Source organism: Chiloscyllium plagiosum, unplaced genomic scaffold (assembly GCF_037043375.1).
Source record: "Chiloscyllium plagiosum isolate Xiang-an unplaced genomic scaffold, Cpla_swu_hap1 HiC_scaffold_5, whole genome shotgun sequence".
NCBI lineage: Eukaryota > Metazoa > Chordata > Chondrichthyes > Orectolobiformes > Hemiscylliidae > Chiloscyllium > Chiloscyllium plagiosum.
Window position 1 is genome coordinate 40029280 of NW_028270143.1, and position 12186 is coordinate 40041465.

Here is a 12186-nt window from a genome sequence, read left to right on the forward strand (position 1 = left end):
GACTATCTACAAGATGCACCACAGAAATTCACCAAAGATTCTTAAACAGCATCTTCCAAACCTATGATCACTTACTAGCTACTAGAAGGTCAAAGGCAGCAGTTACATGGGAACTCCAACACTTGCAAGTTGCCCGCCAAGCCACTCACCATCCTGACTTGGAAATATATCACCATCCCTTCACTGTGACTGGGTCAAAATCCTGGAGTTCCCTCCCTCGGGGTATTGTGGATCAATCTACAGTATGTGGACTGCAGCAGTTGAAGAAGGCAGCTCACCATCAAATTCTCCCAAAGGCAACCAGGGATGGGCAATAAATGCTGGCCAACCAGTGACACTCACACCCCGTAAATAAAACAAAATAATGGCATCAATAAAGAATCAAAAGGATTGTGAGACTAACCCATCTAGTCTGTGATCTGGACTGATGAAATTTTATTCTCCTGATTTTTCTTTCCTTAATACATAATATTTGTCTCTGTGTTGGTCAGATGGGTGGCTGGGGTGGGGACGAGCAGGCAGTGTCTGGTGAGTGGTAGTGATGTTGCTGCAGGGAATTAACAGGGATAAAATTTAAGTTATGTAGTTATACATTGTCAATTCATTTTCGTTTTTTGCCACTGATTAAGAAAATCAGGCTTTTTTACAAAACAAAAGTTATTTTCCTGTTAGTGGTAAAGCTATGCCATGTATTTCTATTAATCTGAATCAGTCAGTCAGGTAAATTGAAACGTTTGGCAGTCTAATTAAATTTTCACATTTGTGATGATATTGGCAATGTGGTACTTGATATTGGTGCACATTCCTAAGCAAACTGTGAACAAATTTCACAAACTGGCATGGTGAATTAGATTAGATTCCCTACAGTATGGAAAGAGGCCCTTCGGCCCAACCAGTCCACACCGACCCTCCGAAGAGTAACCCACCCAGACCCATTTCCCTCTGACTAATGCACCTAACACTATGGCAATTTACCATGCCCAATTCACCTGACCTGTACATCTTTGGACTGTGGGAGGAAACCGCAGTAAGATATGGATCTTACATTCATGTCCTAGATTATTTGTCCAAGCCTCCAGCAAGGTAATTACGATGCTATAGTACTTACCAATGCTAAATGTCGGAGCGACAATAAAGTATACTTTACAAAGCTCATCAGAAACATTGAGCTTTTTACAAAAAATGGATTATCGTATTACACCAGCATCATTTCACAGCACGTACAAAATAGGCTGCACATGTAATTAACTAATCAAACCATAGAACACATGATATATATTAGATTTCCAACAAATGTGAGCAGTCTATAAATATTTTTTTCAGAAGACATTACCATTGCTGTATTTTTTAAATGTTTGTCAGATGAGACAGGAATAAAAGATGTTAATACAACACTCAAATGACATAAAACAAAAACTGAAGTCCATTTTGAGGATGTATGCCAGTCAAAGTGTGGGCCTGACAAATTAACAACAAATACTTACATTACTTGACAAGAGAGTACCTTTAATCATCTCTGAAGCATATCAAATGAAATACCAGAGAGCAGAGCAAATTCATTGCAAAAACATTGCCAGAGAGCATCAAATATCTATCTTTGAATGCATTGTTATGAATTTATTGTTTAGGTACACTCATTTGCTGCCCTTACTAATTTTGTTGGAAAATTTTGTGATTTACATTCTAGCCCAAAGAGTTAAAATATAAGTTCAGAAACCCTCAATTTTTTTTTAAAAGGATACTAGCTACTTGTAGGAAAGATCAACAGCAGAACAATTTCAGGAGGTTAAAATTGAAAATGGGGAGACAACAGGCCCAGTATGTTCATTTTACAGTACAGGAGTAATAAGCCCAGATAACTGTGGATGTCTAGGAATATTCCGAACTTGCTAGGAAGGAAAAAAGTTTATTTTGTCCCTTTGCACCTGCTAAAAGAAACAGAGGCTCTAGTGGAGTATCGAAAGTGGAAGGGGCAGCTTAAAAAAGCATTCAGAAGAGCCATGAGGGGCCACTGGTGGATAAAATTAGGGAGAATCCTAAGATACTCTATAATTATAATAAGGGGAAGGGAATAACCAGGGACAGAGTAGGGCCATTTGATACCAAGAAGGCAACGGAGCCAGGGGATATTAGTTGGATATTAAATGAGTAGATCACTTCTGTCTTCACCAGGAGGAGGAGGATGTGGATACAGAATTCAGGGAGTAGGACCATGGGGTTTTTGAGTAGTTTGACATAGGGAGTGAGGAGGTATTGCAGGTAACGGCCAGCTTAATAGTAGACAAATCCTCAGATCTTGATCAGTTGTATCCCAGGTTGCTCATGGAGGCAAGGGAGGAAATTACAGGAGCCAAGATCTAAATTTTTAACTCCAACTTGACCACGAAGAAGTATGCCAGAGGACTGGAGGACAGCTAATATAGTTCCACTTTTCAAGAAGGGTTTTAGGGTTAAACCAGGGATTAAAGAGGAGCGAGTCTCACATCGGTAGTAGGAAACTATTTGAAGAAATTCTGAAGGAGAGAAATAATCTCCACTTGGAGAAGCAATGTTTGATCAGAGAAAGTCAGCATGGCTTTGTCAAAGGGAAGTTATATCAAATAACTTTAATTGAACCTTTTGAGGAGGTGACTAGATGTGTAGATGAGGGTAATGCAGTTGATGTAGTTTGTATGGATTTCAGCAACAGCTTTGACAAGGTCCCACATAAGAAACTGATAAAGAATGTAAAAGCACATGGGATCCCAGGGTAACTTGACAATTGGATCCAAAATTAGCTTAGTGGAAGGAGACAGAGAATGGTGGTAGAAGGCTGTTTATGTCATTGGAAGCCAGTGTTCAGTGTTATACACAGGGGTGAGTGCTCTGTTCCCTATTGTTTGTGATATATATATATATATATATATATAAAAAACACTGTAGATGAGAATGTGGGGAGGATAAGTAAGTTTACAGGCGACGTGAGGATTGACCGGATGGATTAATAAGGAAGAGGAAGGTCTTAGGATTATAGGTGGCAATAGACAGATTGATCAGATAGGCAGATCAGTGGCCGCTGGAATTTATCTGTGAAAAATGTGAGGTCATGTGACTTCTTCCAAAGTACAAGACAAAGGAGTATTCAATGAATGGCAGGACATCCGAAAGTTGAGAGGAACAGAGGGACATTGGGGTGCTTGTCCACAGATTCTTGAAGGCAGTAGGCAGATTATTAGTGTGGTTAAGAATGCATATGGGACACTGCCTTAATTAGTCATGGCATAGATTAAAAGAGATCAGATTGTAGCTGTACAGGACTTTGGTTCGGCCATAGCTGGACTACTCTGTGCAGTTCTGGTTGACACAATAATCGGATGGATGTTATTGCTTTGGAGATGTTATTGCAGAGGAAGTTCATCAGAGAGTTGCCTGAATTGGAAGGCTATGAAGAGACACAGCGGTTGGAGAGCAGAGATACTGAGGGAGACCTGACTAAGATTATGACAGGCATGAATAGAGTGGATAGAAAGCAGCTGTTTCCCTTAGTTAAGTGTTCATAGTGAGAGGGGATAATTTTATAGTGAAGGGCAGGAGCTTTGGAGGGTAATTTGAGAATTTTTTAAATTCATAGAATGGTTGGCTAGCTTCACTTCACGTTGCCTGGTCCAGTTCAGTTCAGTTTCTGGTCAATAGTAACCCAGGGTATGTTGAATGTCAAGAGACATTGATCGATTTCTCTCATTTGAGATGCTCAGTGCTTGGCTTGTGTAGGATAATTGTTACTTGCACTTATCAAAGCAAGGCTGAATATTATCTTGGTCATGTTGCATGGAGACATGGACTGCTTTAGTATTTGAAAAGCCACAAATTGCAAATAGCAATGCAATCATCGGTAAACATGCCCATATCTGATGTCATGATGGAGTGAAGGTTAATGATAGAGCATCTGAAGCTTATTGGGCCAGGTCATCATCCAGAACTCCTCCATTGATATCATTGGCCTGATATGATTGGTTGTGATTGTTGGGAGTCAATGTCCTTTGTGCTATGTAAAACTCCAATGAGCAGATTGTTGTCCCAATTCCCATGACTCCAGTTTGGCTGAGATTCACGGGTACTATGCTTGGTCAATTACTATCTTGACATCAAGAACAATCATTTTCACCTCATCTCTGGAGATCAGTTCTGTTGTTCTTGCTTGGACCCAGGCTGTAATGAGGTTAAGATCCTAGTGATGGTACCCAAAAGGAATGTCTGTGGGTTTATTCCTTTGTGATTGACAATATGATAAACAAGTCCTTCGGTCACTTAGCTGAATGATTGACAGCAGACTGATATCCCAATAACTGAATTTTGTTGAATTTGTCTTGCTCTTCATGGACAAGCAATACCTGGATAATTTTCAACATTGTCAGGTAGGTAAGTACAACCATTGTAGCTGTATAGATAGTTAAAGGATAATGTGTGTTTCAACAGTGCTATTTGACTATAACATCACTGAAGAATTAGAAATGGTATTTTCGAGAACGCTTACCTCAGTTTGCAATTGCACAATTCCACTGGGGATCGGTTCACATGCTTCATTCTGCTCATGTCCCAATGTCAGCACCAAAATCTCTATGCAGTTTTGCGCATGTGCAACATCAATGCTGGTGTTAAATTTATGTATGTGTTAAATTTACTTTTGTTTTGTTAATAAACATGATTTCAACTTCATTAAGGCCGTCCTATACTATGCTTTAGACTTTTGTATGATTTTTGAGTAATCACAAGTGATATTCTTTGCTGGTCTGCCCCTAATCCCACTTTTCCCATAGGCCCCATTATTTCTATTAAGCGAGGTTTCGCTCAAACGCAGCTACGGCCTTATAGGAGAACTACCTGTACTGGAATAATGTGGCTAGGAGCCTAGCCAGTCCCGCTGCTGAAGTCTTCACTATGATTGCTGGTATATTGTCAGGGCCTTTGTAGTATTCAGTGCCTTCAGCAATTTCTTGATATCACATGGATCGAGTTGGCTGAAACTTAACATCCATAATACTGGGGATTCCAGGAAGAGGCCGAGACAAGTCACCCACTTAGCCTTTCTGGCTGAAGATGGATCCAAATACTTCAACTTTGCATTCTGTAGTGAGCTTCTCCATCCTTGAGGATTGGGATATTTGTGCAGACTCAGTGTTAAAACAGTTAATTGTTGACTGCTAATCATGACTGGAAATGTGGAACTTCAAAGCTTAAATTTGATATTTTAATCATTGCATTGCTTGGCCCATCTAAGACATACTGTTTCCAGTGGTTGACATGAAAGTAGTCTTGCGGTAGCTTTACCAGGTTGGTAAGAGTAGCCATTCGAGAAGGAAATAGACATTTTAAAACAAATCGGTTCTCACAAATAAGCGACTCCAAATTCTAAAGCCTAGACCTACTTAGATGTCAAAGGTCATACACGGTAGTATAAGGCAATAAAAAGGGAAACTTTGTTAAAAGTATTCTTCTATAACACAATGGCTGTGTTTGTGACCCCGCCCTTTCTATAAATGCTGTTTAAGTGCGCGATTTAAAGTGTTGCCGATGCAATTGCGTTATAGCCAATACATTTTAAAAGTTTGCACTTTAGAAACACATCTCTATTCGTTAATTGTATTGTAGCCAATTCATATTGACAAAACACAATTTATGGCAGAACGACTAGCGCAGAAATCCTGAAGGGGTACAAAGAATGTAGAGATAAAATTAGAAAACAGATGGTATGAAGAAAAAAAATGGAAATATAAAATCAGACAGATAATTCTAGAATTAAACACTAGCCAACAGCTAAACATACTTGCACTTTATCGGAATAATGTGATCACACAAGAAGATACACAAGGTATCTACACAAATACTGCCAGGTATGAAGGATTTTAGCAATAATAAATTATTTATTAGAAACAGAATAACAGATATTTTCAACTAAGCAACATTTAGGCCATCATATTTAAATAGAAACAAATGAGAAAACTGCATATGGATTTCCACAATTAAGATCAAATTGCATTTTTACTTTGGCTTCATACAAAAAAAAAGCTAGAAATTAGGGTAAAGATTAGGGATTAGGGTAAAGAGCAGCAGCAGAGAAAAGTTCTGTTAAAGCTGAAATAGGGAAAATTTGACATAGAACAATACATTCAAAATGAAAAGAGCAGCACAGCCTAAATCACACAGCTTTGTTGTACTTGCTATCTGAAAATTAAGGTAGAGGTATAAAAAAGCTGAAGGACCTTCACAACCATTTGCTGTGGCACGTTTGTGGAGAAATTTGACTGCAGTTCAGATCACCGAATGCAGCACAATTCTTGCATTGCATCAACAATGACTTGGGAATCCAAAAGGCAGTACTCTTTAAATTGATTGTTTAACTTATATGATATTAAAGCCACAATCAACTTTTTACACAACCTCCTTTCCCAGAATCTGTTGCTCCTTTCCTTCCTTCCACAAGTAGTTGGATGCAGACAGGAAATCAATGTTTCCACTTTTCAACAACAAGTGTCAGACCTTGCACCACAATCCTTCAGAACAAATTAAACTTTATACATCAGTTTTAACTTACATTGGCTTCTCACATTTTTGCTTTCTTTTAAAGGGACCTTCTGTTCATGGGTGTGTACAGTCTGGACTCCAATATAAACATTGGGATATTCAGGAATATTCATATAACCCTTTCCAATAAATAAATCAGTTTCTATTGATGTTCAAAATCAAACCAATCTGCATACATATTTTTAAAGAACACTGTCGTGAACGAATATACCCTGATGATACAGTTTTAAACCAACAGTTAAATAAGCTAAAAGCGTAATGCAGATTGTCAGTTATGTTTCAGTTTCAGAAGTATGTTTCCATCATCTTGTAATTCTAAGATGAAAAGTATCATGTTAGAGGGCTCTATTGCCTGAACAGTTACATTTCACAAAATATAAATCTGATCTTTTTTCTCAGTTTGACTTATTGGAACGTAAAAGTAATTCCTATTTTATTGAATTGTCTCCTTCTCTTACAAGTTGCAAAATAAAAGATTTTACAATAGCAACTTGAGATGGGTTCTTTCTTGCCCGAGTGGTTTGAATGGAAAACTGACAATTTATTCAGAGAAGTATTTATTAAGTTCCAACATTCATATAAATATAAAGAATTTTTCCAATCAATGACAGCAATGCCACTAGTGCAGGTGGAAACACTTAACCAAAGACAAATCCAACAGAGGTCATTCAATTCTTAAAACAAGTTATTAAAACAGATGTTACACAAAGCTGTTTATCTTTAATGAACATTAAAGTGCATTTCCTGAAGCCACTGTACAAGTCAAAAACAGAAGATATTTACATATCAGAATCAGTACAGTAAAACATTGACAACAGCCTTACGTCATCCAAAGGAAGTTCAGATGCAACTTCATTGAAACTAGAAAATAGCTTTTAATAGCATCAATACATTTTTCCTTTAAGACTTCAATGTCAGACTAATTGGTTTGCTTTTGCTACTTTTCTGCAAGTGATCAGGTTTAATAATAAACAAATTTAAAGTGAATTGACCTGCTTTTTTGAATCATAGAAAATACTGGAAGTAAATAAACTTTATAATCTGCAAGATACTACGCAGTTCTTTGCAGGTGATAAATGTTTTTTTTTGTGCCAGGGATGTTGTCTGCTTTCAACAGAGCCCTTAGATTTCAATTCATTTCAAATGTGAAAATTTAAGCTTCCGTGCTTTATACACAGAACAAATTTTCTCAGCTGTTTACAACAAAGTGCAGGGGTCTAATAGCTTTCAAATCTCAAAAAAAAGGAGGAAACATCAAACAAATATTTACAAAAATGTTAAGAATTTATAAATATAGTGAGGTTGTAACTTAATTGCAGAAAAGGAGGAAAATTTATCCAATCCACATCTTGTGTAAAGAACAATGCTATCTTTATGTTGCCTTGTTTTTCCTTAGGTGGAGAACTTTGGTTAAACATTTGAAAAGATTGCTCATCATCATCTAAGGACACACAGGTCTGCACTTTAAATGTTGAAAAATTAACAATAATCAATTTTAAACAAATGTATTGCTATCAGCATTCAAATTTAGAAAATTTTATAACAAAATTTTGTGATTTCATATTTGTAATAGGAGGAATGTAGTCTTATATATTATAAAAATCAACAGATGGCTTAACAAATTTAAAATATTCTATAACTTCTTCTGGCATGTTCACATGTAGAATGACAAATTCTACAATAAAGTACAAGTTCAGAAATGACCTGCGGTGGTCTTGTATGCTGAGGAGAATAATAGAATAAAAACGTTGCATTTAAATTTGGAATAACTTAAGAATTTTCGTAGATCTGTACAATCTGTGTGCACTCATCTAAATAATCCTAAATAGAAAAGCTAGGTTTGGGTTGCTAGCCAATTGTAGTTTCATTAGAATGATACCATCCCTTTGAGGCAGTAAACAAATACATTACTTCCAGCCGGACTGAACAGTTCTCTAATTCTTCTTGAGACCACCAGCCAAAAGTGGCTATTTTCTAACATTAATATATACAAAGATTTTGAAACCTTTTAAAGAAAATAAAATATAACAAAATCCACACATGGAGAAACTCAAAAAGATGGCACCAAACACTACAATTAATGGCAAAGCTTGCCTAAATAGCTTTAATAGGAACATTTTATAGTTGGCAACATACACAGACCGACAGGTTTTAAGTTTCTACCACATCTCAAGTCACAGCTTATATACGGTAAAAAATCTACTTCCCAAATGTTAACACTGCTTAGAAATGAGGCTTTGCAGCTACTTTAACGTGAATATCAGTAACAAGAACAGACTAACATGTGATTGCTACATTCCCGTCTATAAAAAAAAGCTCTCAGTAGACGAGGTTCAAGGTCAGTTAAACACAGTGTTCCAGGCTTTCCCTCCTTTCTCCTCAGAGACCTCTAGTTCTGACACTGCACATTTTCCACTGTCTTATTAAAAGAAGCATGCTCGCCAACAACTCTAACACTACAGACAACATAGGTGAAGCATTTTGTGCCTTCCTCAATTCCAGTAACATCTCATTTAGTCTCTGACCGTTACCTAGCCAAAAGATAAAAAAAACCACAATCTGTAGCAGCCATTTTCTTCTCCATGTAATTTTGGTAGATGTTTCTTGTATTGCAATAGTTCACATCCAAATATTTTTAGTGTCCAATTTGCCCAAAAAAAAAAATTGTGCTGTGCAGGTACCTAGTCTTTCAGGCCTCAAAAATGGAACACATGACACACAAACACACACACTTAAACACAACCAGACATTAGAAAGCTAGTGAATAGAAAATAAAATACTAAAGATCTGAATATATTTTGGTCTAATAATAAAGGATGCTGACAGTTTTATGCCAGCATAACTGCTCTCCATACTTATCATATCCACTTCCTCTGTGATCCCACAAATAAACTTTGCCTTTGATCTCACTAGACTCACATTTTCAACATAAATGTTGTCAAAAGGCTAAAGGTGTAATGACCAGTGTAGCAATATTTCAGCTTTTAAAAATACAAAATATCTTTAACCTCTGTACATTCATCTCTTCTTTTTTTGCTGTTTCAACATTTTTCGTCTTTTAATGATCATTTCATAAAGTTTTTCCAGTCCCTCTCTAAGTCCATCTCCTATTATGGCACAGGTAGGTTGAAGGTGCCAGGGGGTGGAAGAACTTATTTCGCTTAAAGCTAACAGTTTTTCCACTTCAGAGAGTGAGAGGCAGTTCCTGAGATCTTGTTTGTTGGCAATCAAAAGTACCGGCACTCCTTGGTTCTCAGAGATCCTGGTTATTTTGTGCAATTCAGTTTTGGCTTCCTCCATTCTTTCCACATCTACGGAGTCCACCACAAAAATAATACCATCTGTGCAGCGTGTATAAGATTTCCACAGTGGTCTCAGTTTCTCTTGACCACCTACATCCCAGAAGTGGAAAGTCACTGCTTTTGAGTTACCCAAAGTCACTCTGATTTTTTCAGTATTAAATCCTTTTGTTGGAACAGTGTTGACAAATTCATTGAACTGTAATCTGTACAAAACAGTAGTTTTACCAGCACAGTCTAAACCCAGAATAACGATGTGGAGAGACTGAAAAGATGGAAAACTTGATAAAATAGGAGTTTGATCTGAAAGTCCATTACCCATTTTGGATTGGAGTCAAAAGACAAAATGCAGAGATGTCCACACTGAAAGACAGTTAATTCCGAATCGTGCTGATCATTCCAGTCTGCAACAACGAGAATCCAGTGTAGTTTAAATATTAATATCTAAATAAAAATAAAAAAATCTCAATACATAATGTATAAAGTACAACAGCAGGAAAGTATACAAGTAAAACACAAATTGGTTGGTTATATTTCAATACTAGGTCACATCTAATATAAGTAATGAATTTCAACTTCCATTTTAAAGTCAAAAGATCCACTCATGACTTTGAAAACTTTCTAAAACGTCCTGCTCTAACACTGAATTACTGCATACGGTAGATATTCTGTGGGTTGATTCAAATCCTGAATAAAATTGCACACCAAATACAGACCGACTGTGCGACCGTGAGCAGGATCACTAGATTGGTTGTCACTCGTACTATACTTGGCGAACACAGATCTCCGTTTCAAAACAGAAAATTAGGATTTGAAAGAAAATGATAATACGTTTACATTTAGCAAAATTGAGTCAAATGGCTTCACACGTCCGCCTTGACAAGCCTGGCACACTGGGAACCAAATTCTTGAATTACTTTAGTCAGATGGTAAACGCCCTGAGTAAAGTCACGAACACACAAAACCGCAATGTTGAAAAATAAATAAACCCAGCTCTTGCAAAACATCTGCACTTCCCAAGCAGTGCACACATCCAGGCGATTTTAGCGGCTTTACTTTCCAATAGCTATCCAGTTACAATCAGCCCGGTCTGACCGACAAATCCATAACACACACATACACAAAAAAAATCTCTTACGAACTCATCAGCAGCCATAAATTCAGCACAGGTTCTCATTCACTTTGCTGAATTCAGGTTAGCCAAGTCAGCCACAAACAGCAAACTTCATATTTTACCGCATGAACATTCTCAGCTGGTACACATTTCTCTTCGCCTCACACGGATTCAAATAGTGCAAAATTATCACTGCAATAATTCAATTGTCTCACAACATTCTTAAACTCACTTCCACGAATACACAATGCAACCTGCAGCTTACTATTCAACAAGTCTCGGAAGGCAAATCCTGCAGACGTGCCACAGCTCCCGAAATGACCATTCCTATGAAGGTGAATGAGTTGCTAAGCCTGTTCTGCATTTAGAAGCTGGCCCGCACACCGTCCGATGAAGCAAAAACTATTCGATTTGGGTTTTTTTGGAAAGAATAAAAAAAGGCGCTTGATAAGTTCCGAGAGGACGAAAACCGCGGGCCACCGTGCCACCACGGTTTGATTACTCGAAAGATTAAACACCCACCCCAACATCCGAGTGCATGGAGAAAGCTGGCTCCTCAATCTCAGTAATTACTTCTCTCTCACACAGACATTCAAATAAACAGACAGACGCCCAAACACGATCCGCATGAACCACTGACTCCACTCAGTCTGAGGACGCGCGAGCAGAACGCAGTCCCTGCCGAACACGGCGGCGGCAACATTCCATATAGGCAACGCCCCCCTGGTCCTGCTCGGCGTCCATTGGCTGGTCCAGCCGACGTTCCCACCCAATGTCGACACGCTCCCACGCCCCGCCCCCCGCACACTGTGTGGCCGCAGAGAGTGGGGATCTCACTCAGGCACCAGCACAAATATTCGCGCGCTCAATGCCCCGCCTCCACCGGCAAATCGCACAACCCGCCTGCTGCAGGTGTCCAATTTCAAACAGTTCGCAGAACGCCCGAGAATGCCCTTTTATATTTCAATATAGAACGGAATACTAGAAGAGTTAAACCGTACTGGACAATCGACGCCTCTTACTGACACATGTGACAACAAAACAGTGACCTGCTCTCCTCAAGAACCACACCGACAGCTGCCTCCTGCCTCGCCAGTTCCGTTAACGGCTCAGCGGAGACCCCTGGCGGCCGCGCGCGCTGCCGCAAGACCAGCGCCCGGCCTCTCCACTCTGATTGGCTGTTTGTTTGCTGGTCACCAGGCGACCATAAAC

The 12186-nt window shown here is 38.5% G+C and overlaps 1 protein-coding gene across 3 annotated transcripts; it reads right to left on the minus strand.

Moving 5' to 3' along the window:
- Positions 1-5880: 5880 nt before the first annotated feature.
- On the minus strand, positions 5881-11653 carry arl4aa (ARF like GTPase 4Aa). Of its 3 annotated transcripts, none has more exons than XM_043686145.2 (2): positions 11497-11653; positions 5881-10304 (listed from the first exon to the last, which is right to left on the minus strand). In XM_043686145.2, exon 2 carries the CDS (start codon positions 10180-10182, stop codon positions 9580-9582), a length of 603 nt encoding a protein of 200 aa, XP_043542080.1. In that variant the 5' UTR covers positions 10183-10304; positions 11497-11653; the 3' UTR covers positions 5881-9579. The 3 variants fall into 3 exon arrangements, with proteins under 3 accessions (XP_043542080.1, XP_043542081.1, XP_043542082.1); XM_043686146.2 differs by lacking the exon at positions 11497-11653 and adding an exon at positions 11240-11457; XM_043686147.2 differs by lacking the exon at positions 11497-11653 and adding an exon at positions 10698-11187.
- Between the last annotated feature and the right edge of the window lie 533 nt (positions 11654-12186).

Excerpts from the sequence above, each read along its gene's own strand:
- arl4aa (XM_043686145.2), bottom strand. The coding sequence starts at position 10,182 with ATGGGTAATGGACTTTCAGATCAAACTCCTATTTTATCAAGTTTTCCA.